At 37.0% G+C, this 22426-nt stretch overlaps 2 protein-coding genes across 2 annotated transcripts; one reads left to right on the top strand and one right to left on the bottom strand.

Moving 5' to 3' along the window:
- The first annotated feature begins 3961 nt into the window (after positions 1–3961).
- On the top strand, positions 3962–5253 carry LOC137718554 (putative carboxylesterase 2). The gene has a single exon (XM_068458107.2). The coding sequence runs from the start codon at positions 3978–3980 to the stop codon at positions 5052–5054; it is 1077 nt and encodes a 358-aa protein (XP_068314208.2). The 5' UTR covers positions 3962–3977; the 3' UTR covers positions 5055–5253.
- A 2457-nt stretch (positions 5254–7710) lies between these two features.
- On the bottom strand, positions 7711–10996 carry LOC137717860 (26S proteasome non-ATPase regulatory subunit 14 homolog). The gene is made up of 6 exons (XM_068457356.2): positions 10755–10996; positions 10310–10487; positions 9746–9827; positions 8888–9064; positions 8641–8808; positions 7711–8078 (listed from the first exon to the last, which is right to left on the bottom strand). The coding sequence occupies exons 1-6, from the start codon at positions 10894–10896 to the stop codon at positions 7887–7889; spliced, it is 939 nt and encodes a 312-aa protein (XP_068313457.1). The 5' UTR covers positions 10897–10996; the 3' UTR covers positions 7711–7886.
- Between the last annotated feature and the right edge of the window lie 11430 nt (positions 10997–22426).

The raw sequence follows: 22426 nt of genomic DNA, 5'->3' as shown, positions 1-22426 counted from the left end.
TGCCTGTTCCATCTCCTCTAAATATCCAAGAGGTAATTATTTTAAATGATAGTACAACTAATTTTGATATTGGTGTAAGTACTTATAAATTGCCAGTAAGATAAAATTGTGATGTGCCACCTGACAGGTTCTTTCCAGAAGGGAAGGTCAAGTATTTGATTGCTAATTATGTATTATGTGAGTGTTGTTCACCAGAACGTAGGGCGTTGGTAAATCATATGGAATCAATCAAAATTCCAACTCAGGTAAAAGAAGCCCTCTGAGACCTTAAGTGGACACAAGCGATGGATGAAGAAATGTCAGCATTGTAGAAGAATAAAACCTAGGAGATAGTGCAATTACCAAAAGGGAAAAAACCTATTGACTGTCACTGGGTGTTTATGATCAAGTACAAGGTTGATGGATCAGTGGATAGGTACAAAGCAAGGTTAGTGGCTAAAGAGTATACTCAAACGTATGGTGTTGATTACCAATAAACCTTTTCTCCGGTAGCGAAGATGAATACGGTGCATGTTTTGATTTCCTTAGCTGCAAATATGGATTGGCTTCTTAAACAATTTGATGTGAAGAATATGTTCCTTCATGGGAACTTAGAAGAGAAAATGTATATGGTCTTTCCACCAGGATATAGTGTGAATGGTAGTACATGAGTGTGTAGATTGCGTAAATCTCTTTATGGGCTCAAGCCGTCGCCCCGCGCTTGGTTTGATAGGTTTACTCAAGTAATGAAGAACTATGGATATCGCCAGAGTCATTTAAATCACACTCTGTTTCTGAAGCGTAAGCTTAGCAAATTGACTACTTTAATCATTTATGTGGATGATATGATTATTACAGGGGATGATTCTGAAGAAATTCAGAAGTTACAAGTAAATCTTGCATCTGAATTTGAGATGAAAGATTTGGGAGAATTGAAGTACTTCCTTGGAGTTGACGTCGCTCGTTGACCTAAAGGAATTTTCTTATCACAGCGAAAATAGGTGTTAGATTTGTTGAAAGTGACTGGTATGTTAGGGTGTAAACCTATGGATACTCCTATGGTAGAGAAACATCACTTGGGTATTTACTCAGATCAAGTTCCTGTTGATAGGGGTAGATATCAAAGACTTGTACAGAGGTTAATTTATTTATCTCACACTCGTCCTGATATTGCATATGCTGTGAGTGTTGTAAGTCAGTTTATGCACTCACCCAGTGAAGATCATATGGCTGCAATAATGTGAATTTTGGCATATATGAAGTATGCACATGGTAAATGAATACTTTATGGAAAACGTGGACATCTAAAGGTTGAGGGGTTTACAGATGCAGATTGGGCTAGCAATGTTACTGATAGGCGATCTACATCTGGGTATTTTACATTTGTTGGAGGTAATTTGGTTACATGGCATAGTAAGAAGCAGAAAGTGGTGTCAAGGTCGTCTGCAGAAACTGAGTATAGAGGGATGGCCCATGGAATATGTGAACTTCTTTAGTTATGTAAACTTTTGAGATGTCTTGGTTTTGAACCAAAGGAGGCTATGGAGTTGTATTGTAACAATAAATCTACAAGGGGAATAGTTGATAATCCGGTACAACATGATCGAACAAAACATGTGGAGGTTGATCGACACTTTATCAAGGAAAATCTTGAAAGGAAGATTGTGTCTATATCGTTTGTGAGTTCAGGAGAGCAAATTAGCTGATGTTCTTACTTATGCAGTATCTAATAAGGTTTTCCAAGACTCAATTATCAAGTTTGGCATGTACGATATCTATGCACCAACTTGAGGGGGAGTGTTGATTTGAGTCTTAATTGTAAATGTTATTGTTGTCTTATTTTAGGTAGGATTAGGATATGTAATTTTTAGGATTTAGTTTCCTAATCCTTTGTAATTACTTTGCTTGCAGAATAAGGTACGTGTGCCTATATATTTGTAAAATGACATAAGGACGTCCAATGGAGATGTTAAAAAATAAATGTCAAATATAATTTGACGGCTAATGTGACAATGTAATTTGCTCTTTCTTCCTACCTTCAAATTTAATTGCAAATATGATTGTGTGCCCCTTAAGATTCAACATCTCATTTGAAGATGATCTAAGAATCTAGAACTTGTCCAAACTGCAAAGCTTTGGTTTTTACTGTTCCAACAAACTGCTCTTTCTCTAACTCCTCTTCCTATTCTCCCTCAGAGTATCCTCCTTTTTTTTTTTTTTTTTTTTTTTTTCATTCAATTTGTTTTTTCCTTCAAAAAAAAAAAATTATGTTTGTTGGTCACCCGTTTTGTTAATTTTGCGATTTTTTTCATTAATCCATGAACATGATCTATATAGACAGATATACTCATGGATCCATACATCTGGATTAGAACAGAATCAATAAAAAAGAAAGAATAAGAATTGATCGATATATTTCTTGAAACAAACGAAAGATGAAACATAAATCATGGATCAACTAAGCCATGTTGGGGACTTGTTTAGGGCTCCCAATACATTTGAAACTCATTACCCATGGATAAAGAAAAAAAAAAAATTACTGTAATAGTGGATTTGGAATTTGATTAATTTTTTAACTTAGGTGCTATCCGATAGAAAAAGTCCTTTCATAACGCTAGCATTCATGTCGCTTATCTTATCTGACATTACTACCATTTCCTGTCGAATTTTACTTAATATCTGACAAGTATTTGTTTTTCTTGTCGTTTTTAAGAACGCCACTAATAGGTAGTTATGTAGTAGTGCAATCCGTGTTTACACTACCACCCTTCTTCAACACGACTTCTTCTCCCTCCTCCGACTTCTTCTCCCTCCTCTTCCTCGTTAATTCCACCTTCTCCTCACGAATCAATGAATTCCTCACGAAGCAATATGAATTCTTAAAGGCAATTAAGGTAGGGCTTCAATTCCCACAAACAGATTTGTACCAAATCGCGCTACCGTGGTCGGATCCAAAAAGCGGCTGCGAGTGTCAAGTTACGGTAGCTGAGCGTCGTGAGATTGAGAACCGCCGTGAGACGAAGAGTCATACCGGAGAGGGATGTGAGCAAGAAGATGCGTTGTTTTTAAGTTATAATTCTTTTGCAATAAACAAAAGTTTTTTGTCTGGTTATTACAAGTTGCTGGTAAGTTAGTAACCACAAGAACGTCTACATACATTATAGACGTTTGTTTTGTGAGTAGAGACAACATTTTTAATATAAAGTCTTTGCTTAAATGAGGGTTAAGGGTGTGACTTAATTATACTTATCATATTGTATGACTTAACTCAATCCTTCCACCCTTAACATTATCTCTACTCCGATTTCAAATAATTTAGTAAATAACTTTAACATAAATCTAATTCTGATTACTCCACAGTCCAATTCTTCCTCAATTCAATTTCTCATAAATACAATTGTCCTCATTCTGATTATGAATTAGTAAACGAGTCATTAGAGTAGAACATCGTGTGACTTAATTATAGTTAATTAGTACCTCGTATGGCTTAAAGGTGTCAAGTCCCCTATTAATTTTTTTAATAAAAAGAAGTTCAATAAATTGGTTATACATCAATGTTTTATATTTTTTAATAAGAGTTGCTTCTCTAAAAATCACTTATAAACACTTAAAGTTGTTAGCTAGAAGTGCTTTAATTTGAAACAAGCTTACATTTCTATTTAAAATTTGAAGTGCTTGCTTTCTAAAAACACGTTGAAGTGCTTTATAAATAAGCACATAACAAGTGTTTTATGAAATAATCTCCAAAATTGTTTATATGACCAAAAAAAATTGTTTATCCAAAATCACTAAACTATCCAATTAGAATACACACATAATATGATATTGCCGTAACCAACTAGCCAAATTATTCTTCCTTATTTTTCTGTTAGGGCGCAAAAATTCTTCTACCTTTAAAATACTCTAGTTGTGTAGGCATGTCACATGCCGCATGTGTATGGTACAACCATATACAATTCCATTCCCTCACACTCTTCTCATCCCCCTCCATAAAATGCATGTCAACTCAAGTCATTCTCCAACGTCCAAAGCCTCCATCTCTCTTTCTCTCTCTCTCTCTCTCTCTCTCTCTCTCTCTCTCTCTCTCCCCCTCTCCTCCTTGTTTCTCTTCCATACAAATGGCTGCAACTACCTCACCGGAAGCGTTACTTGATGTCCTTCCATACCTCCGAGTCCTCAAAGATGGCACAATCGACAGACTCGCCGGAACCGAAGTCGCTCCTCCCGGCCTCGACCCCAAAACCGGAGTTTTATCCAAAGACATCGTCATCTTCCCCAAGACCGGCGTGTCTGCCCGACTTTACCGACCCAACACGGCCAAACCCCCCCATAAACTTCCGCTCATCATATACTTCCACGGTGGAGCCTTCTGCATAGCTTCCGCTGGCGAGCCGCTTTACCACACCAGCCTCAACAACCTTGTTGCGGAAGCCAACGCCATAGGGGTTTCAGTAAACTACAGATTAGCACCTGAGCACCCGCTCCCCACCGCTTACGAAGACTGCTGGGCCGTCCTCAACTGGGTTTTCAACGGCGGCAAAGGTCGTGATTCATGGGTCAAGGACCACGTCGATTTCGAGCGCGTGTTTTTGGTCGGAGACAGCGCAGGGGCCAACATTGCACACCACTTGGCCTTACGGATCAAGCCCTCCGATCCGGATCCGAAATTGAAGATAGCCGGGATTGGTATGATCAATCCATACTTTTGGGGGAAGGAGCCAATTGGTGGGGAGGTGGGGGATTTGGTGAGGAAGTCCATGGTGGACACGTGGTGGAATTTCGTTTGCCCGTCGGAGAAAGGCTGCGACGACCCGCTTATCAACCCGTTTGTGGGCGGATCGCCGGGGTTGGAGGGGTTGGCTTGTGACAAAATACTTGTTTTGGTGGCAGGAAAAGATATATTGAGGGATAGAGGGATGCTTTACTATTATGAGTTGGTGAAGAGCAAATGGGGAGGGAGGAAGGAGTTGATTGAAACACAAGGGGAGGATCATGTTTTTCATATCTTTAATCCCAATTGTGACAAGGCTAAGATCTTGATTAGGAATTTGGGTAAGTTCATTAATCAAGATTAATGGAGGTTGAATGGATTGGAAGCATTTGTTTTAGTTTGTGGAAAATGTTGTTATGTGGGAAAATGACAAAGTGGGGGGCCATTTTCAATGGTGGGATTCCTTTGTCAATGTTTGAAACTTCTTGTTGTTTTTATTTTATTTGTAACGTGATTGCCCTTGTTGATATATGATATGAAATAAAGAAAAGCTATTTTCAATAGGATTATACTAGTTTGATCTATGAATGGGGTGTGGTTTAAACATCATAATTGGAAGGGGAGAAACGAACACGGGATCTCATCAGAAGGGGAGATCGAACAAAAAATCTCAAGTATAGAGGTGAATGCTCGTAATATTCTTGAAATACAAACTTTTTTGCATTACAGAACAATCCATGAATGAAGTCCAAATCAAACTTCAGCTATAAGCATCTCCAATGGTGTAGGCAAACAAAATGGGTAAAATTGTACTATAAAGGCTGTGGCATGTCGCATACACAATTGCCTCATGAACAAGTTTGTCGCTCCAATAAATTAGGCAAACCAAGTAGGCAAAATGATACTTTAATATTTGCTTTGGATAATACTTGGGGGATGCACATATACCAATTTGTGAATAACGTATCTTGACTAAATAAATCAACGATCAAAACTGTTCAATTTGTTGATATGAAGATCACTCATACAAAAAATCATTTGTATCAAAGATTATTATCATCCAAATGTATTAAATAAATAGACGGTTTACTATGAATATGTTACTTGGTGCTTATACCATTGATTTGTGCTATATATTTGAACGACAAAATAATCTCCGATTGAAATTATTATTTGTAAGAATGATCTCAAATGAAGATTAAGAAATTGAACGGTTTCATTTGCTGATCTTATTCAATTAAGATAAGTTATTCGCAAATGAAGAGATATGTGCATCCCCACATGGAGGGATGCAAGTATTATCCATTTTCTTTCATATTTAACCTTTACTTTTATCTTTTATTTTTATCTTCCTCCTCCACATAAAATGATTAGCATAGAAGGATATATAGAGTCCAATTTGCCTACACATGTGAAAGAAGGCAATGTTATCTATTTTGGGGGAGTAGGCCAAATTTGCCTACCCAATTAACTATACCATTGGAGCATAGCATAGTTTTGACTATTTGGCTTATCGATGTAAACAAAAGATGCGGTGTGGAATGCGGAGAGTTTAAAATACGTTTATTTGGGATGGCTGTGTGCAAGGGGAGCGGCTTATATAAAATAAGTTAGAAAGTTTGGAAAAATAACTTAGGGCTGGTTCGGGTCGAGATTTCGAACCGAAACCCTCAATTCAAATCTTAAACCAAAACATTTTGGGACAAAATTTTATATCCCAAAACCAAATCGAAAATATGCAATTCCTGGAATTTAGGATACCCGAAACTATTTCGGGATTTCGGGATACCAGATACTGTTTACCGTTCGCAATCTACAGCAGGAGTTTCATTTATTGTGCTCTTAATTAATAGGAGGGCATACGTGAAATCTACAAACCGACTAATTTTAGCAAGAAAAACATCCTAGCAGGATACAAAGATCCAAACTTTACGTTTTCGATCCTCTTTTCTTCTTAAATTTTACCCAAAGGGCAGAAAATCCGATAAACTAAATACTGGGTTTGTCTGCTAATCTATGTATCTGCCTATTGCAACAAAATGGGGAATCCAAAACGACAAAACGATGACGTCGATTACGAATTAAAGGAAAGAGGGGAATTGGAGCAGACCTTGGCGGAGATGGTGGGGGAGTGGGAGTGATCGTCGGGGATGACGACGTAATCGGCCAAAACGACGATGTTGTTCTGGATTTCCTCCGAGACGCACTTCTGCCGGAGCAAGGTAAGGTGACCCAGATGGCTTGACCAGTCCGTACCAAGCACAGGACCAACACGATGGCTTTTCAAATCCGGCATCACTGAGAAGCTTCTCTTGCTGCACCGGCTGGACCAGTACATAAAATCGAAGCTTTAGTTTCAGTAGCTAATCAGTTGACTTACTTTTGATAAACCCCATGTTTGTTTCACTGAGAATTTGTGATCTTCTACTCTTTTGGGTTTGAAATGAATTGCTAGTGATTTAATTTCGATATCGAAACGGCCACCAAATGGATAATCTGCAGTAATAATCAATACCCACAACTTATTTTTCTTTGAAAGTTTGATATGTGCGCTTAATTTTATGTATTAACATTTGAGTTTCTTGTTTGCTTTCTTTATTTTCTTACAGGTTTGGTTTGAATTGTGCGTATTGGCGTGCTGGGTTTGTTAGTTTTAAGTAAATTTCTTGTCTCTGACCTTGCAAAGGCATGGTCCTTAACTGATATATGCAACTATTTCGACCCAGTGCCATGAGTGACTCGTCTTTGTACGATCCTATCGAACTCGAGACCACTATATTCGACCCAGTACCGTCTCCATCTGGTCCTTGCTGATAGACTCAAGGAAGCTCTCCGACGGAGTAGGTAAAGGTTGAATCGATTTGAGTCAAGAAAGGAAAACTGAATTGATTGAACAGATGCCGAAACCTATTCGTAAAAAACATAATACCATGAGTTTGAAATTGACCCGTGCTACTGTTTCATTGAAACGGGACGCCACTATGACAGTGAAGCTGTTTGATGTAGTAAGAGGTGATGTATTTCACAAACATGGTAAACGGTTTTAACTGAAAGTAGAAAATTCTCCAAGTAGAACAGACCACATCTGGATGCAGCAAGTTTCATGAAACTAGTCTTACATACGCCCATTGTTCAAAGCAATGAAAACTACTAAATGCTCTTCTGACAGTGACGAAGGTTTTGCACTCGCAACTCCCTAGAACACGACAGTGTCGAGCATTGTTCCCAGGGTCTGAACAATGTTGGAGGACATAAGGTTGGAGACGTGTTCTTCGAGGTGCTTCTTGGCATCCTGCCTTCCTACGTTGGCAATTGCAAGCTTCTCGGGTGGTAATTCATCCTCCTCTTGCACTGCTTTGTTGTATTTGACAGCCAAGTTCTTCATCTCCTGTAAAAGCCAAATAAAAAAGACAACCATGACTTCGGTCAATAAAATTTTAGCCGACCTCTAATCAATCCAAAGCAGCTCACACTTTGAACTTCCTGAACAAAACATTCCAACAGTCCCTCTAGCAAGAGAGGATAGAACCTATAGTCCAAAGGGGTATAACCTTGAACCTTTTCGAAAATACAGATTCTTATAGTTTTTTATTTTTTGTGAGGATATGGACCTCTAGCCAGGCACACAACACCGAGACCGACCTTTATTGGTTTTTTCTTAAACTACAATCATTGATTTTTTGACAGTTAAAGAAGTATCTTGGTCTGCCCAGCAGACAAAATATGGTGGCCCTAAATTGCTTTCCTTATCATCCACTGCCTACTACTCACCTTCAGTGGAAACCATTATCAACGGATAACCTCATAGTGATCAAGAAAGCCAAGTGCACTAACATACTAACTTGGTTCCATATGGGTAAGTACTAAATATCACTATCATTCACAAAATCAACATAAAAAATTCAAGTTCCCAAACCACCACACTTAGCATTCACAAAATCCATTCTTACCTCAACAGTTTGCTCATTTGTCTTCGAATGATTATCAAAACGTCTAAGTGTCAGCCCATCTGTCCATTTCTTCTTGTGGAGGTTAAGCAGCATTTTCTCCTCAAGCTCATTCTTCCTGTAATTAATAGCTATAGAGTAATAATGGCGGTTCAACCCGTGGATCAATGCCTGAAGAGGAAATTGCATCAGAATTCAAAAAGTGGTGGTCACAAAGAATGGAGTTTAAAATTACTTGTTCAGGACTTACTTGAATGGAGGGTTTATTAAGATGTCCAAGATTAGATGTTGTCTGCCGTGGTTCCTGGCCAAGCATCATTGTTTGCGGGTTAATAAGGCGGAAGGCATCGATGACAACCTTTCCTTTCACGCTCTGGATGGGATCAACCACCACAGCCACAGCACGTTGATTCAAAGCTTCAAAGCTCTGCACAAATAAAAGCACAAGAAAACAATGCATTTTGGTAAGTAGCAGCATGACAATTACTTGCCACAGCCCTAGGCCCCTCTTTCCGCCCAACCAACAATCAAATTCTAATCAAGGGCATTGCCAGTAAAGGCATAACATTACTCAATCTTGTTGATGAAAAAAGGATCAAAGAATGTTGTACACAAACACATATGATCTTGATCAACTATTAGGAATAGTCAGTGGCAACTCTCCTCCCTTCAAACGTAAAGATTCAGAATTGGGGGCCAAGGAGGATACTAAAAACAAAATAAGCAGACATTACAGAAACGATGCTACAAGGGAAAAGAGACCTGAAGACATCAACATGCACTGATGTCCACAAATAAATACGACATTTTACACTACACAAAACTAATAATTGACAAGAGTACTATGCATGATTAGAAGTAATCTTAATATTTGGGAGCAAAAGAGGAAGACTAACAACAAAATAAGCAGACATTACAGAAACGACGCCACAAGGAAAAAGAGACCTGAAGACATCAACATGCACTGATGTCCACAAATAAACATGACATTTTACACTATGCAAAACTAATAATTGACAAAAGCACTATGCATGGTTAGAAGTTTGTGGTATATCAACAAGAAAATGAACTTGAGCTCAGTGAATTATAAAGTGTGAATAAAACCAACCTGCTGTGTATTAATGTCCACACCAGATAGCCAACAGCCAAATCCAGGATGCGAGTGGTACCACCCTACCACCATCTCTGGTCTGCATTGCCAGTCAGTAGAACACAAATTACAATAGGGAATCAGCGTAAACTAGACAGTTGCTCATAACAACAAAAGTGCAGAACACAGAGAGTAACCCATGCCACAATTGTGTAAATATTATACAATTTAACAATGCAGGTGTTTATAAGCTATTATAACTTATCAAGCTTCACTTTCCACTCATACTCATGAAAATCCACGCTGATCAAGATTCTCACAAAAGGGAAACGAAAAATTTAAAAACTAGAGCCACATCAGAAATCCATGCACGAGCTCCTTATACAATAAAAGTCTCCAACTGAATCATACTGTTCTTATAAATTTAATGATTTTCGGAAAACAATCAATTGAATGTAATCTATGCACAAGACAGAAGAAGCAATGACATGTTTATCACCTAAAACTCGGAAAACGCAACCCATATAAATCACTTGCATCAAATACCCTAAATTTCATTAATCAAAGTGGAAGAGTAGATACCTTCCAGTCTGCTTCAGCATATCAAGCATGTTAGTCTGGAAAACATGGTCAACAGCTTCGACACTAACACCGGTACCACTCTGGGGCATCGCAAAGACATCAACAACTCGAACAGTGTACTCATCCACAAACTCACCAAGCATCAAGCCCATCACTTCCATCGGAACTCCCGCCCTTCCTATTAATTATCAAATCCCAAAGCACGAGTAAGAAAAAAAAGTTAACTACAAACAAGAACTCCAGAAACCCTAATTACGATCCCGAATGAATAAGCTAGACATGATTTACTAACATAATAGCCTATTTAGGGTTTCGAAATCCAAAAATCAAATCCAACGTTCAGAAAACATCAAAACCCTAAACCCCAATTTCGAGATCGAAATTCAAGCTGATTCGAGAAGACGGAAAGTACTGGAAAATGGAAAGAGGAAGGAAAGAGCTTTACCGTGCTTAAGCATCTTGAGGAGGGCGAGGGAGGAGATGTAGACCTGCTCGGAGGAATCCAAGGTGGGGGAATCAGGAGGCGGGTGGCCCAAAGCTCCTCCGGCGCCGGCGAACATCCTCTGAAGCCTCTCCATGCCTGACATTCTCTTGGCTTTCACTGTGTTTGGTTTGGGGAGCTCTCAGCTTTTCTTTTCTGGCAAGACAGCTCTGCTCTCTTTTATAAATAAATATTCGAAAAAATCCTTTTTTATATTAAAATTGGTTTAGTTTTATCTGATAGGCCGTTATTGGACTGGTCGAGTTAAATAATTTGGGCTGGTTATGAATAAAATGGGCTGAACCTATGATGACACCCAGCCCAACCAAGGGGTGCCGTATCACCTTTAAGCCCAAACTAGACAGACAAATATAGGGAACTGCTATTTCTATACTAAGGGAATGTGAGAGTAGGTTAAGCCAAATAGCGGTCCATCAGATAAAATTAAACAAGAGGGTGCGAAATCACATTTAAGCCCAAACTAGAGAGACAAATATAGGGCACTGCTACTTCATCTGTGATATGAGAATTTTTTTTCAGTGTGACTATTAAACTATGTTGTGGTTTTTTTGAACAACCAATATTATCTACATTAAAAGGATGAGAGAGTGGGCTAAACCTTACAATGACTAGAAATAATGTGGTTTAAATACGCTTTTGGGGAGAATCGAACTAAGACCTCTCACTTACAAGTGAAGAGAAATATCACTAGACTGTAATACTAAGTGACAACTACGTTGTGGTTTTAATGAACATCGGTCAAATATCTAACAATAAAAGAGCTGTCGTTGCAACCAACGGTTGCATTCATTTTTTCAAGTGTTTGAATATCAAGCATAGATTGTTGGACTTGAGAGAGAGTCATCACAACTAACCATGGAGCCAGAACCAACCGAGCCCAACTGTTCTAAACTCGCTCTCCTACGTACAGGAATGCTCTCCTAAGGTCCTTTTTTTAAGGACCTGTGAGGACCTCTTTTATTAGAGCCATAAGATTAATCTAATGGTACAAGAACTAATGAGTCTATATAATCCCTTTACACCTAAACAAAATCAAAACTCATCAAGTTAAAAAATAAGTTTCACGCTCAAGAACCAACGACTGCTGCAGGTTAAAGGAGAGCATGTTGGATGTTAAACTCTAATCCAATGACTAATAGGTCAATATAGTTAATAAGGATTGATGTGGAATGTAAGTGCAATTAGGGTTTAGTTATAAGTTATAACTTGGACTCCAAGTAAAGTATATAATCTAGTTATAATTGGAGAATAAGGGCTCTTGATACTATCTTATTTGGACTGAGATTTGGTAGATTGTATCCTTGTACAATAAGGAATTCTAGTGCATGATTATGAGAATGTGCACTAGGGTTGTAGTAGTATAAATACCATGGGAAGGTCCCTGCATACACCACCGAATCATATACTTATAGAACTCCCCATAGGTTCAAGTAATACAGTGGTGGTGAGTGTGTAGAAGTCATTCCTTCCAGTTCAAAGTGTTCGAGAGTGCTTGTTGCAGCTTCAGTGCTTGTTGTGCTTGGAAATATGTCTTCACAAGGTTAGTACAATGGTATTTTAATCTTGCATGAACGTTTTAAGTTTAACAGTTGGTATTAGAGCCAACGTTTATGTAGTTAAAATCCATAAGAGAACTAACATACAGGAAATCATGCATGCAATATGAATAAACTGATGTTTCTTCAAGTTTCAATCTTGGTTTCTTTTCTGCTGCTATTTTTAATGCTTGCATGCATACGTATATGTACAAAGTTTGAGAGATGTATCCCTGCATATTTATAAGATTCTCGCCCCTTTCCAGACCTTATGTAATTTCCTTTTGTTGGGTTAGCTCGTTTGAGTATAGAACTAAGTAATATACATATAAGACTGCAAATAAGTGCCATGATTGCTTCTTGTATTATGCTTGTATTCACAGAACCCTAAAACTATCTACCATGCATAACTGGCGTAAGAACTTATTTTTGGCCTATTAAAACTTAGAAATTGTTTGCTTCATAAATCTTGATTGTTAAGCATGTCTAATGATTGAAAGTTTTAAGGTTCATAGCACGCTGAAAGTTATAACATGATCAATGTTTTTTGAGATGTAATTGGATGAATGAAACACAACAAATTCATTTCAATCATTCAAGAACTGCTAAAAATTCAAGGTTTAATTGATCAGCTTGTATCAGTAGCCATAACAATGAGGTTATATCCCCAAATAAAGGTGTGACTAATAGATGTTGGTTTGGTTACTGATAGCTCAGTGAAAACATATAAGATGCGTAAACATTGAAAGTTAATTGCCAAACAAATGTGGATGGCTTTCACATTGTACCATTACTTATGCAACTTATATATTTTGCACTGATACTGATTCAACTTGAAAAACCAAACAAAGGTTGAGTTGTCTCAGTTATATAGAATATAGAGTCTTGAATGCTTAATTTCATTTGAAAATCTTTCAATAATTAGCTCCCTGAATTTAATTCAAACACTTAATGGAACCAACTATAAGAAGTGGAGGCAAGATATTGAAATAACTCTCGGGCTCATAGATTTCGATTTAGGTCTAAGAGAGAATGAACCAACCAAGCCTACTGATGATGCAACTACAGAAAAGAAGAATGAATATGAAAAGTGGGTTAAGGCTAACAGAATAGCGCTAATGGTAATCAAAAGGTTAATGTCTGATCTAGTTTGAGGGACAATCATTGAGTTAGATAATGCTAAGACATATCTTGACTCCATAGAAGCCAAGTTCAAGGAATCTGAGAAGGCTGAAACTGGAACACTTATGAACACCCTTATAACCACTAAGTACCTTGGTGGTGATGTGAGAGAGCACATTCTTTCAATGGTTGATGCAGCTGCAAAACTTAATGCACTTAACATTAAGATAGATGATCCTTTTCTAGTTCATCTCGCCCTAAATTCCTTACCCTATGAGAGTTAAAAAAGAAAAATGGGACTTGAACGAGCTGATTGCCATCTTTTTGCATGAAGAGCAAAATATTCGACAAGATAAGGGGAAGAAACAAGTCAATGCAGTGCAGAATGTTAACCATGAAAATGCTCCCAACGAGAAAGACAATACTCCCTAGAGTTGCAGTGGAGTACATTGGAGTAGTTAGGCTTGAATTATTTTCTGTTTTTTTTTGCTAGATTTGGTTGATGTTGCTTATATATCTTCCATGAGAAGAAATTTAGTTTCAGTTAGTAGGCTTGTTAAATCAAAGTTTAAGTTTGATATTAATGAGATTGGTTTTTCAATATTTTGAAGTTCTAAGCTAATTGGTGGAGTGTTAAGTGGTGATATGTTCAAGCTTAACTGCAATATACCAATGAGTGTGGTTAACACAATGGGGCACAAACGAACATTGACAAATGACACCTCATCCAAGTTATGGCACAAGAGATTATGGAATATTTCTAGAGAGAGAATGCAAAGATTGACTAGAGAACAAATCCTGCCATCACTGAACTATAACAAGAAAAAGAAAGGTTCAGCTAGAAGTACCAAGTTGCTAGAATCGATCCAACAAACATTTGTAATCCCTTCCTAACACAAACACATGATGGTGACAAGTATTTCATCACATTTACATATGACTTTTTTAGGTTTGGGTATGTATACTAGTTGATTGAGAAATCTAGTGGCTTTGTTATTTTCAAAATTTATAAAGCAGAAGTAGAGAATCAACTAGACTGCAAAATCAAGGTGGTAAGATCTGATAGAGGTGGAGAGTACTATGGAAAATTTGGAGAATCTGGTAGACAGCCTGGTCCCTTTGCATTGTTTCTGCAAGAGCATGAAATTGTTGCTCAATTTCACTCCTGGTACCCCTGAGCAAAACGGAGTTAGTGAAAGGAGAATCTGGTAGATTTCTTTCTTGGCAAACTCATGATTTCACATCATAAGTTTGAGGAGGTGTTGAAAAATAAAAAGGAAAGTATTTAGGATTTGATTTAATTAGTGATTTTATATGATTTAATTAGGGTTTTGATATGATTTGATTTGGTTTATGTTTCCTTGTCTTGTTGACCACTGATTGTTTTGATTTATTTCCTAGTATTGCTCCTCTGTAATATTATAAATACCATCTTAGACCATCTCCAATGGTTGGGCTAAAAACTAAATTTTTTTAGCCTGGAAAATTTAGCTTTTAGCCCAGAAACAGTTTTTCTACTCCAATCGTTCTAGCCTAAACTATTAAAGAATGAACTTAGACTATTTTTTTTTGTTAAATTAAATTTAAAAAAAAATAAATATGTAGACCATCGTAAATTAATTTTATAAACATTTTAATCTAAAAAAATTTAAATTCCGATAAATATTGGGTGGAGTCCACTCCGATTTATGGGCTAAATTTTGGGGGGAATTTGGCATTGGTTTAGCATTTAGCATTTAGCCCAAAATTTCCCCTTGGGTTGGAATGGGTTTGGGGCGAAATTTTGGGGGGTAATTTAGCTTTTAGCCCAACATTGGAGTTGGTCTTATGGAGAAGAATAAAAAATTTAAGTTATATTTGAGAATTATGAGATTGTAGAGAATTCTAAATTTATCCTAAACCTTTGATTTTCAACTATAGATAGATTAAGCCCATTAGGGTTCTATGAATGATAAAGAGACTAACTCACATGCTGTGGAGAAAGAAGGGAGATTGGAAGGAGGCGTATTTTGGGGAAGGAGGTGGCAGTAGCGCGGCTCTATGGTAGGTAGTTATTGGTGAGTGAGGTTTTGATTTAGGCTAGAGGGATATGGTGAATCGTAGGAAGGGAATTGTATAACATTTTCACCTATGTTAAACTGACATGACTAGGTCTCAAATCCAGCCCAAAACACACATCTACCATTTTTGGATCGTCAAGGCTCACCAATCATGGCACTAGTCGCTTATGAGTCCAGATCTAAATGCATGGCGTTGGCGTCACGTGCACCTAGAGTGTGGGGCCCACCATAATGGTTACTTCCAATGTACTCGACAAGTGGCCAAATATAAGAGGTAAATTTCAAATTTTCATTCTAATCCAGCCCTTCTTAACATTTTCGTAATAATATTTTTTTTTTTAAAATTCAAACAAATTTAGAAAAAATTCAAATAAAAAATTACAAAAATCCAACGGTAACACCTAATCATTAAGTTTTTAAGATGTACCACAATTCATTCATAAAAATGTTAACAATATTTTTTTTATAGACACGGACAAATAGAATAATCGTAGTCACCTTTTAAATTAATTTCATCCATTCAATAGCTACTAGATAATTGAATTATACATTAAAACTAAATAAAATCTCTATAAATGTAACAACATTTATAAAAAGAAATGAGATTATTATTTGTATGTGACAATTATTGGCCTAAGAGAAGAACTATACCACTCATGGACTTTTCTTTAGCTATCAAATCCACCACTAGGGCTAGGCATGGGAAAGGCTGGGCGGCCTAAATTTGGAGGAGCTTGGCCCTATTCGTTTTAAAATGTAACAAGCCGGGCCGGGCTGGGTAGAAAGATTTTGAGTTTGGGAACTGGACCTAATCGCCCATTTGCACTACTTAAAACACGGAAAAATAAATCCTACAAACATTTTCTGCACTGCATGTGTTTAAACACAACAAAATCAATGTATATACTCCGCACATGTTAATGATTCTTCCATGCATGTCCCGAAATTAGCAAACCATGAAATCCCAAATCCATAGTTTCTAACAGAACCCATTGCTTACACACAAAACTACATCAAATCAATCTCACAAATAACCAATTTGTTCAACTCGGCAAATCGTACCAAAGACGTCGTCTTCCTCATGGATCCAAGACCTCCACCCTCGTTATTACAAATTACATCAGTTGATGAATCAAAACAAAATCATAAACCCACAAAATTCCTAAATTAGAAACCCACATAAATCAAAAACCCTAGTTCATTAAATAAAACCGTGTCGCTTTTAAGCGACATAAAGTTGGTGTGGGAATAGGTGTTGCTTCTAGCCGACACTAATTATTGTTTTTAAATATTTTAAAGTCTGTGTCGGTTCTGATTGACATAGATTTTAATTTTTTTAAATGTTTTGAAACCCAGTGTTTGTTGTAGGCAACAAATTGATAGCCTTTATATACTCTCCCCATGTTTTCTTCTTATACTGTCATGTCTGTTAGGCTCATGTTGGTCTGAAATGATGCAAACTTTTCTTATTTCGAAGCCACTTGCATCACTGTCAACTCTGTCAGACTCACGTCGGTTTTAACCGACACAATCTATTCCTATTTCGACAACACTTGCCTTTATATACTCTGCCTGCATTTTCTTCCTCTCTCGCATCGTTCTTATTTGTTCTTTCAATTTATAAACCCTCTCTTGTGTTTTCTTGTTCCTCTCTCACATCTTTTGTATTTGTTCTTCCAACTTCATTAATTCCTTCTTCACCACAATAAGTTTTTCTTGCTTCTAATATTTTTATTTTCCCTCTTATGTTTAATTTTTATTTACAATTTGTTTTTGTAGGGAATTTATTTGAGCTAGTTGAGTACATAAAGAATTGATCGACGATGGAATTCTTCCATAATTCAGGTTTCTATCACTAAATTCCTTACTTTTTAAATTGTATAATACACAAGTTTATTTATTTAAAAATTCTAATTTAAGTACTTAGATAAATTTCTACTATTTTTGTGAAATTAATAAATATTTAGCCAAATTGATTAATTCTGTCACTTGAATTGTTATGAGAAAATGGAAATGAATAATATTTATGAGCATTTATGTTAAATGAACAATATTAAATATAACATAAACTTATAATATTTAGTAATATAAGAATATATTATGTTAAATTAATTTGTTTTGCACTCTAATTGTTATTTTAATTTGTTTTTGTTGTTATTTTGATAACTTTGATAACTTTTTGTTGTTATTTACTAGAATAAATTAGATGAGCATAATTTTGATAATTGTTTGTTGTTATTTTAATTTGTTTTTACCATAATAGGTGTTGAAAATTAAAAGATTGCAATCATGATAGAGTTCGAGGGTTGAAAGATAGAAATTGAAAATTCTAATAGTTATGCCTACATGATAGGGATTGAAAGATTGCAGGGATCTTAGTGTCAACGTAATATTTTACCCTCGTAAAGTGGTAAAACATGAACAAGAGTTGGTTGACTGTGATGACCCGTCCTAAATTATTGTATATATTTATCCCTGAGTATGTAAAGTGACGATAATGCCCTCGAGGCTTAGTGACGTGGATGTATGTATATAGTTTTAAATTATCTTCCTCGCTGATGTCGTTAAATTGTACGCATCGTCACGAGCATGTTGACGCGAATTAGGGCCGAATCAGGTTCATAACGAAAAAGTTACGAACGTTAGAATATATTTGGGTAAAAATAGGAAAATAAAACCTAAACTAGTCACAATTATTCCTATATTTCCTAGACCAATCAAATTTGGGGATTGAAATTATATTTTTTGGGCCACTTGGACTCTCTCTCTCTCCTTTCCCTCACACGGTTGCCCAATGAGGAGCCCTTAATATTTTTCTTTCGCCAACCCGTGACAGATCGCGCGCGCGCACACACACACACATACAAGCCTGCATTCTCTCCATCTTTCTTGAACTCTTTCATTTGTCTATACAACTAAAGGCATCACACTCAAACTGAACCAAAACCTCACAGATCGAACTTCTAAGAACCACCCTCGAGTTCCTTGCAAGCCCGCGAGCCTAACCATACCTTTTGTTCAAAGAAAGGACGTCGGAATCATGAAGAACTAGGTACTCTGTTACTCTCACATGATCGTCGACATTTCACGAGATTTTAAGGCTAAAAAAGGGTCCTAATCAACTCTATAAGGATCCTAGCTAGTTTGGAGTGGTTCGAATGTCGGAATACTCAGGTTTGTCGAGTTCCAATTTTGGCCGGTTGTGTCGAGCTATTTTCCGACCATTTCCCGAAGGTTTTAGGTCTTCAAATAGGTAAGATTGTGTTCTCCTTGTTGAGAGCTTCAAATCTATATAAGATTTGTGAAATTTGGTTGAAAAACGAAGTAGAAACTAAGGTTTTAAGATTTTCCAGAATCCAATTGCAGACGGCGGCTCCGACGAAGACTACCGGAGAAGACAGAGAATATTCTGTCAACTTTGACGGAATATACTAACAGCATTAGGTAAATGTAATGGAATATGCTTTTATTTAACGGAATATTCCCTAACGCCGTTAGGGTTTCCGTCCAACGTTCCAGGCACGTGCCTTAGCCGGCGTGTGAGGGCATGTGAGACATCAGAAATTTTTTCTAAAAATATGGGGATGCTTATGTTGTTGAGTAGGCCATGATGGTATATTCAAACACCCTAATTGAGCAACGTATGAGAAGTTATTACATGGTTTTGGTTATGTACTTTCAAATTAACGTTAAATTAGTTATTTCACATATAGGTGAGACGTTTCCAGATGACGAGCGTAGCTAGGTGAGACTCGGGGGTTATGACCCTACTACATACTAGTGTGTGGGCTTCTGTTTTCTAGATATACGTATATATGCTTTACGATTTCCAGAAACTATTTTTAAATGAATTCACGATTTAAATGCCATGTCAAGGATGCATTATATTTTAGTATTTGCATTAGTATAGTTTTGCATAATATCGAATGATGTTGCGGAGGCCCATGTAAGCTTCAGGTGAGTGCATTATGATGATAGTGGTTGCATTGTGTATAGGTATGTGTAGATGCATTTAGAGCTCATTATCCTACACCCCGGTGTTAGTGTTCCCGCCCAAGGCCAGGGCATAGCCTTCACGTGATCGTTCACCTTCCGCATCGCACGCTCAACTTGGATCCAAGTTTGGTGCCAGCATGTCATACATACCACATTAGGTGGTTCCGACTCGTAGGTGACCCGCAATTCATCGCACATCCTTCACGTGATCGTAGCACTTGAGCGTATTTTTTACACCCAGCATGTCGTACAGACCACATTAGGTGGTTCCGGCTCGTGTGCAGGAATAGGTTGATGATCTATAGGTTTAGTCATACATGTCACATTAGGTAACTCCGACTGGCATATTATTTTACATTAATTCATATCATCGGGCTTATACATATTTATTACTCAGATACTTGACATGGCATATACTTTGGTTTTCATTGCCCTCAAGCATGATTTCTATATACGTATGTATTATTATTTTCTAGAAAATTATACGGGTTTGACGGTGAAGGGTTATTATTTTTGGAAAGAGAAATGGTTTCAAAAAGTTTTGTTTTTGCTCATTCACATTTTCTGTTTTGCGCCCCTTCATGTTCTAGTTAGACGTTCGTGTTGGTGGCTTACAAGGACTCTACGACGGTTCTGATAGACTTCAAATAATGTAGGAATTTCTTTCATGTCTTGTATAATTAATATTTAGCTTGCTGGATTGCATCTAGGCTACCTATGCTCTGAATATGTGTATCTATACTTTAAGCACCTCCACACACATTTATATATTTATCTAGTGTAAATTAGCCAGTTTGGTTTTTATTTACCCACATTTTCATATCAGTATCACTCCCGCACTGCGCATATGGCTACGTCACCCTCATGTGACGGTCAACATGCCTCGATTCTGGTCGGGGTGTGTCATTGATGATACCCCGAAATTTTCAAGCGTATACAACTGTAATTAATTTGTTTTTGGATCAAGCAATTGCAAATGGTGTTGGCCCTGATAAGTTTAGATGCCCTTGTAAAAGATGTTGTAATTGATATACTTTTGTTAGGAACACTATTGTTGAACATCTCATATTGTATGATATGGATAAAGATTATAAAAACGCTTGGTGGAAACATCATGGTGAGCAAAACATTGAAGAGCAAAATGTGGCAATTGGAGAAGAAGAAATAGGAGATGAGGTGACTGTTATGCATGGTTTTCTTAATGATGTAATTGTCCAACCATTAACAAAAGAAGATGTTGGATCGTCTACTGAACCCCAGATTGGGGAAGGGTATCCAGAAGAGGTGGAGACTTTTTTTAGGTTGCTTGAAGAGGCAGATAAAGATTTGTGGCCAGGTTGTAAGGAGTCTAAGAAATTGGAAGCAGTTGTAAGACTTTATCAGATCAAGTGTTTAGCGGGAATGCCAGATGAGATCTTCACCACTTTACTGGAGTTAATTAAAAGAATGTTGCATGAAAGGGATTGTTTGCTTGAATCCTGTTATAAGGCAAAAAAACTTAAAAATGACTTGGGTTTGTCGTATGTGAAAATTGATGCATGTCCCAATGATTGCATGATCTATTGGAAAGATACTTCGGAGTTGACCGTGTGCTCGATTTGTGGTAAATCAAGATATAAAATTACCAACGCAGAAGATAGCTCGAGAAAAAAGGTCGCAGCTAAGGTTATGCGGTATTTTTCTTTAAAAGCACGATTGCAACGAATTTTTATGTCAAAGCATACGGCTGAACATATGAGGTGGCACGTAACTGAAATGATTGGTTAAAAATCTTATCGAAATCTTGGCTAAATTATTGTAAACAGGAAATGACACGTGGCACGTCGGGATTGGTTGAAAATCTTATCAGTAATCTATCCACAAAATAGTACGTTCGGATAATGACATGTGGCGTGACAAGATTGGTTGAAAATCTTATCGAAATCTTGGCTAAATTATTGTAAACAGGAAGTGACACGTGGCGTGTCGGGATTGGTTGAAATCTTAGCGGAAATCTATTCACAAAATAGTACGTTCGGATAATGACACGTGGCCTGATGAGATTGATTAAAAATCCTATCCGAAATTAAAACTATTTTATTTATTTATTTATTATTTTATAAAAAAATTATTAATATTTTAAATGGGCTGGATGCCAGCGCATTTTATAGGGGTGGATGTCATTTATGCCAGCGTATTTTTAGATTGGGTGCCAGCACATTTTTTTAGGGATTGGAGATGTTTTGGTCTATTATTGTTCATTGGAGTCTATTACTGTTCATTGAGTGAATAAATGGGATGGGTATTGGCGCAAAATCTTTATGGATGGAATTGCTCTTATAGTACCCAGACCCCATTTGAATTAACTTTGTCATCATTGTTCAGCTCATGATAACTTTGTCATCATTGTTCAGTTCATGATTTGCTACATAACATTATTATATATTATACCAAACACTGTTTATAATTTACTAAAGAGCATGTGATAACTTACACATGTGATCCTGAGATGCTGGCACGATAATGGTTGCCTCCACCATATCCTGCGACCGCATCCGTTAGACAAAGAGTGTGCTCCGTAAAGTTATGAATGTACAAATGGCTTTCTTGTTGACTTTGATAATCACTGAATAATCTGTGAGATTCAACGCATAGAAAAACAATATAAAGATCCAAAAATGTAAGATAAGAAGTGGTTACCGTGTAAGAGACCAAACTTTAATGCCTTCATCCTCCGACCCCGAAATCAGCAGGGAGCATTCATCCCGAAATACCAAGCAACTAACACCTGTAGTGAGCATGCCATTTCTTAAGCAGTCTACCAGTATTAGCTTAAATAAATAGAAAAAAAAAAAAAAAGTCCATTAGCATTTCAGAGCACAAAAAGATAAATTCAAAGAGAAAAAGAAAAATGTTTAGGAAA

Source organism: Pyrus communis, chromosome 8 (genome assembly GCF_041283825.1).
Source record: "Pyrus communis isolate YQ-2024b chromosome 8, ASM4128382v1, whole genome shotgun sequence".
NCBI classification, from domain to species: Eukaryota; Viridiplantae; Streptophyta; class Magnoliopsida; order Rosales; family Rosaceae; genus Pyrus; species Pyrus communis.
Note: the sequence above shows the minus strand (reverse complement) of the source record. Positions and strands in the feature narration are given on the sequence as shown.

What these genes read in the sequence shown, in the direction of transcription:
- LOC137718554 (XM_068458107.2), top strand. Translation starts at nt 3,978, where the DNA reads ATGTCAACTCAAGTCATTCTCCAACGTCCAAAGCCTCCATCTCTCTTT.
- LOC137717860 (XM_068457356.2), bottom strand. Translation starts at nt 10,896, where the DNA reads ATGTCAGGCATGGAGAGGCTTCAGAGGATGTTCGCCGGCGCCGGAGGA. An exon ending in CCTCAAGATGCTTAAGCACG is followed by an intron (nt 10,488 to 10,754) that starts GTAAAGCTCTTT and finishes GATAATTAATAG; the next exon opens with GAAGGGCGGGAGTTCCGATG. An exon ending in TTAATAAACCCTCCATTCAA is followed by an intron (nt 8,809 to 8,887) that starts GTAAGTCCTGAA and finishes TTTCCTCTTCAG; the next exon opens with GCATTGATCCACGGGTTGAA.